This window comes from Neopsephotus bourkii, unplaced genomic scaffold, assembly GCF_033783945.1.
Source record: "Neopsephotus bourkii isolate Nb327-2 ecotype Australia unplaced genomic scaffold, CSIRO-AGI_Nbou_v1 NB_1820, whole genome shotgun sequence".
Lineage (NCBI taxonomy): Eukaryota > Metazoa > Chordata > Aves > Psittaciformes > Psittacidae > Neopsephotus > Neopsephotus bourkii.
The window spans coordinates 8,406,131-8,412,130 of NW_026902293.1; the positions used below are offsets into that span (position 1 = coordinate 8,406,131).

The 6,000-nt window shown below is 42.0% G+C and overlaps 1 protein-coding gene across 2 annotated transcripts in view; it reads right to left on the minus strand.

Moving 5' to 3' along the window:
• TRPA1 (transient receptor potential cation channel subfamily A member 1) overlaps window positions 1-1,767 on the minus strand; it is a 36,177-nt gene extending 34,410 nt beyond the window's left edge. Inside the window, exon 1 of one of the 2 annotated variants that reach the window (XM_061342979.1) lies at window positions 1,541-1,767. In XM_061342979.1, the coding sequence (XP_061198963.1) occupies window positions 1,541-1,660 (120 nt within the window). In that variant the 5' untranslated portion in view covers window positions 1,661-1,767. Of the gene's footprint in view, window positions 1-825; window positions 934-1,540 lie in introns of those variants that run through there. The other variant, XM_061342980.1, reaches the window with a different exon arrangement.
• Between the last annotated feature and the right edge of the window lie 4,233 nt (window positions 1,768-6,000).

The following is a 6,000-nucleotide window of genomic DNA, read 5'->3' on the forward strand; positions in this document are numbered from 1 at the left end:
ATTATGGAGCAGTCCATTCATGCATTTAGCACACGTTTAACTTCCTTCAGTTTAATAGTCCAATTGAACTCAGTAATGTCAATAATGCTACAGTATTAAAGATTTAGAACACAGGGGTAGCATCTCGTTCAAAAGTGCAGTCAGAGAAAGCTAATAGAAAACAGGCAATCATTGAGGAAAGGGTACTTAAGATGACTCAACTGTCATAAAAATAAGACGTCAATTACATACACAAATACCTATACATTTTATACACATCAAAAAGCTACTTAAGAAAACCTTATTTCAGAGCCTATTATCTTCCACTCCTTCTAACTTCCTAACTTAATTTTAATGGTAACAAATTCCAAATCTTTCTATTGATTTTGACCACATTTCACCACTCTTTACATTGGAATTTTTTGTCAGTGTGAGACACAATGTGGCCAAAATAGGGCATGTTGATAATTTCTATCAACAAAAATAAGATTTTTCAGCCAATATTGCAGTGCTTCATTAACAAAATAAGGAAGAAAGAAATCAGTTAGGTGTTCCCAGTACTTTGGTTGGTTCAAAGCAGCAAAACAAACTATTTTAAACAGCAACAGCTTCTTTGCCTTTCACCTTAAAAGCTCTGCAGAGGCAGATCATCCACTGGAGTGACAAGAGGTGTTGCTCAGGACTACAGCTAGCAAACATTAAACAAGACTGGAAAAGACCTTGAGAGGTCTTTAAACCCATCCACATACTTTGTCAAATTTGTTTAGTCTGCTTTTAAAAAATCACCAAAGTTACCCAAGTCATCTATCCAATAAGCAACCTCTTATTTTGCTTTATTATTCTTACCCTTAAAAAAGGTTTCCTTAATGCTTGGTCTAGGTCACCCTATCTGCAATATAAATACATCACTTCTTGTCCTGTTCTCTATGGAAAAGGGAAGATGTTATACCCTTCTGGCAACAATTTCTCATTTGCAGGTTTTGCTGCTGGTTCTCTTTTCCTTCATAACTGTTCCAGTGCTTCTAAACTTTCCTTTTGGGATGTTTTTGCTAGATGGACTATTCATTTCCATCATGACTTCTGGACCATTCTCTAAGGGCTCTTTCTGGGGAGCTGTACTCAGGGGGGATGTGAGCCCCATAGCCGCCACCTGAACTCACCACCCCACATCCTTCTTTTCCCGCTCCCCTCCTGTGTTCTGGATACTCCCGGTCCTGACTCTTCCACACAACGCCAGAGCTCTTGTGTATTCATGCCCGACGGCCAAGGTGGCTCCCAGCCTGTCTCCCACCCCTCACAGCTCTTCTCTCAATGCTCCACTGTTGAGTGAGGGGAAAGAGTCTCGTGGAAGAAAGGTTGTCTGGGACACAACCTGCGCAGCTGCTTCCAGAGCCCCACCTCTCTCACCCTCCACCTTCATCCCTCCCTGACCCAGCGCCCTCACACGAGCCCCAGTGTTACGCATCACCTCGTCCCACACCTGCCTGGGTGCCTCAGGAGCTGGGCTCCCCGAAACTGTCCCCTCACACCCGCTTCCCTCCCCGCGCCCCCCCGCACGCACCTTGAAGACATCCTGCGAGGCGACGGAGGCGGCATCCGCCTCGCAGACGACGCCCTGGTAGGAGCTGGACACGGCCGCTTTCTCCCGCGACTGGCAAAGCCGCAGCAGAGAGCGCTTCATGGCGCCCGCCCGCCCGGCTCCGAGCAGCGCCCGCCCCGCCCGCTCCGGAGACCTGCGAGGCGAGAGACCGAGTGACTGCCGGTGCCGAAGCCGCGCCTGGGCACCCCGCCGCACCGGCGGAGGCGGGAGGAGGCGGGCAAAGCTCCCGGAGGGAGAGCCGCTTCCCGCGGGGGCGGGAACCCCACGAAGGGCAGGTCCCTGCCGGTCCCCTCGGAGGCCACCGCACAGAGTAGACCCTGGGGATCGCCGGCTGGGGGCTGCGGCCGCCGCTGACAGGGTTAACAGAGGGAGAGGGCTCAGCGATCGCCGCAGGGTTCTCGAGGGTGTTTGACAGAAACAGCGGACCCTGGAGATGTTGCACAGCGTGCAACAAATTGAAATCAATAAATGCGAAGTCAGGCTTTTAGTAGTGCCCTGGGAGAAAAGCTGTACTGCCCCGGCAGCAGGGCTGGCCTGCTCGGGCCTCAGAGCTTGAAGACAGCTGTTTGAGTTATCGACAATTAACTTCTCAACGTTTACTTTACAGTGTACATTTTTCTTGTGGAATTTGTTTTGCCATCAGTTTGGAGCAGCATAGGAAGGCTGTAGGCAGAATATAGAAAGAAGCAGCACGAAGTGTTTCAAAGGGTTAATATCTAAAGGGACTTTAACTGAGTCATTCCTGCTGGGTCTTTAAGGCAAACATTTGTGACTGGGAGAACTAACAGTTTACTTAATGTGATAAGAACCGCCTTGCCAAAGGTCAGGTAGCAGTCGGGGCAGATGCTTAGGAAAGGCCACAGGAGGCACAGAGGATGACTTTCCACCTGTGTTTTCATGGTTTATGGTAATCAGCATCTTAAGAACCACCAGAACCAGGTGTTGCAGCCAGTGCAGTCCGTTTATTAGCTGTCAGCCGGCAATTCTCCATTACTTCACTCATGCCCAATTTGAACCTGTTTATACTGTCCATACTACAACATCCTGTGGCACTGAATGATGTAATTTCATCATGTGTTTCTGAAAAAGGCTTTCTTTTACCGTCAACTTCACTTAGTGCTTAGAGAAATGGAGAGTTGTTCCCCATTTTTTCTCTCTGTTAGTACTCATAATTGCACAAAGTTCTTCCAGCTCTTTCCTTGCTGATGGGTCTTCATTCATATGGTTTTCCTCCTGAAGGATGCCAATTTTTATTTCTGAACATCCTCATTCTCCTACTCTACATATTTTCCTTTTGGAATGGGATGACAAGATATATTCAAGCTATAGTACTAATCATTCAATTTTTCTTTATCCCTCTCTTAAACACAAATTTATCTGCTTACTTTTTGTTTTGTTTTATGTTTTGAGTGCCACTGAACTATGTTTCCTGAGATTTTTTTTGCTGCTCCACCACAATCCCTTTTCAGTGGTAATAGAATAAATAAAGAGCACTCATGCTATACTCATGAGGATAGTTAGTGTTATGCTTCCTCTGTCTACCCACCTAGCATTTTATCAACACTGAATTTCATCTGACTTTTCATTATTGTATCACCAAATCTTGTGGGATCTCCCACAGTCATCTGCATTTTAGATCATTCTGAAAAACCAATAGCGCCTTCCAGATCACTAGAATATCTTTGCACCGTTGATCCCAACAGTGATTTTAAGGGGTCCTTGCTTTGTCAAGATGTATTCCTATTTCATATATTTGTCCTCTAACTAGATTCAGAAAATCCTTCCTGCCTGTCTTATGACAGTTTAATTTCCTTAAGAGGCTATGAGGAGGGACTTTGTTGAAGAACTTTAGCAAATCCACTTATCACTGCCATCATTTATACTTTTGCCAGTTCCTTAGGGAGTTTCACTGGAATGTGTGCAACACCAGACTTCTCTCTGTGAACACTGTGTTTGCTGTTTTGATCCTAGAGCCTTTAACTCCAGAATAATTTATAGCAAGTTGCTTAAGTTACACAGCCTTAAGTCTAGAGATCATAAGACTAAATAGTCCTAGGACTAACTGAGTAGATAGTCCTAGGACTGAGTAGATTTGAGCGATTGTGGTGTAGAGCTTTGATCCTGTTAATTATCAGGTAACATTAAAACATGGAACTAAAAAAGTTTCTTCAGCCCACATTCTGTCATAGGTATTCATAGGCATGCATTCAACAGCAGTACATTAAGATACATTTTTATTCTTATGTCATCATTAATTGTGACCAAAACAAACAGGGTCATTTTTGCTATAGCAAGAAAGCTGGCCATTAGTGCAGAGAGTCTAATTACATGATTTGGGATTAGTCACTGGAGGAGCTCTCTATTTCTAAACCCTTTTCTTGGTACTTCAATTAGAAGCAGCCCCAGTTGGTGAGATTGTTCATGGTGAGGTCCCTTTCAATTCCTACTTTACCTTGACCTTTCTGTTGCTCTTAGTCTCTTTCTGAGAAATTAAACTCAACAGTAACAGTCTAGATACCATCTAAAGAAAATAAATCCTCTATTCTGCAAGAATCCTTACCTTGAAACAGAGGTATCACTGAAACATCAGTATGCATCAGTAAATCTCTCATCCATTTTTTCTTAAAATCCCCTGAACTGCAGTTAGAGCAATGCTGTGAAACAACAGAAGTCATGATCCTTGATCAACCATAGTTTTACCTATTTTCTTGAATCTGATAGCACTACTCCCTTCCTTTAAAATTACTGTTAGTTTTCAGCCTTCTAGTAAATGTTCAGAAGACTGTTCAGAGCAGGAAAAATAATACAAAGGTTTTCCACTCCCAGGAGGAATCAAATGGAATTTTAAGTGGGCTGTCCGCAGCTTTTATTTCTGCATAATGATCTGACATAAGGAAATAATTCACATAAGCAGTCAAAGAGTAACTTATAGCTGTTTTTCCCAAGAGTGGGTTAAAATACATTTCTACCATTTTATTTCAAACATGATCTTGCTAATGGTAGAATAATGGATCCATTAGTACAAGCAAAACTCACTAAAGGTAATCGTAGAGCAGCATTTCATTAAAAATATGATTGTTTAATAATTAAATTGTATATACGGTAAATATGCCATATTACCATTCCAGTCCTGTAGCCTTAGTAATACAGTACTGCAGTTTTGTTAATTTTGCAGGCCTAGGAGCTATAAATTCAAGCAAATGTCAGTAATGAAAAGGATGTCCTGCATGGTACTTTGCTCTGGAAGTGATTTATTTGACAACAGTGTTACAAATTATGATGTGTAAAATGATATGTGGGATTTAGGTTGTCTGTTTAATTCAGATGCTTCTTCAGATATTGATTACAGTCATCCAGAAATTAATCTGAGCTACTGCCTATACAAGCAAGAATGCATTATCTCCTGTATGTTTTTGGAAACATGCTTGTGCTTGCCACAGAGAAAGTTGCTACTGCCTTTTCAAACCAGCAAGGTGAATTTAACTAATATTTTATACTTATATCTAATGGACTTTTAATTGCTTTTTTTATTCTTGATATTTTGCTGCAGTAAGAAACATGCTGCTGTGCTCAGCAGAAGGATTTAAGTTGTTGACAGGTGTATTACATGCCCAATAAAAAAAAAAAATTAGAAAACAATATTTCATTCTGCTACACTTCAGAGTCTTTTTATTATTCAAATGATAATCAGATATGAAACAATAACTTACAGATTTTTGAGTCCTTCTCAATGCGTTAGAAAAAAAGAAATTTAAATTGAGGCCCATAGACTACAATCTGCACTTTGAAAGGAAGTATAAATTGATCTTATGGTTAATATCAATTGTAGTAAGTAAGGGAGGTAACACTCCATGAGCGTATTCTTGGTAAAGATGCTTCCAAAGGTCTCCAGTAGAGCCCAGCAATTAATTACAGCTACTACTGGCTGCAAGGTAACTCCTAGACTAAGGGGTCAAGTATATCCAAGTATACAAGCTGGATCTAGAAATGTTTAGGTGAATGGTAGCAAAAGTGAAAGAAATCCCTGTGTCTGTGAAAGTTGGATACTTCAGAGTGGAGTTTGTATCAGTAAGGGTGACTTAGGTGCATTAGGTACCCATTTCAGACAGAAATCCCCCTGTGAAGCTGGGAGCTAAGCCATCTCTTGCAAAGTACCTTTAAACAAGTGGAGGAACTCTTAAATGCCAGGCATCGTATGTCTCCCTCAAACTAGAGATTAGAACATACTCTGGCTACGTTTTATAAACAATCATGGCAATCAAATGGCAGCTACTTTTCTGGTAGTGATGCTCTCTTCTCCTGTTGAAGCTGTGCCAATGTATAGCCAAAGAGACTCAGGGTCAAAGTGCTGAAATCTGGTTCCCTACCACACTGGAGAACTTACCTTCTTGTTCCTGCATCCAGGACTGGTTTTGTGGTTT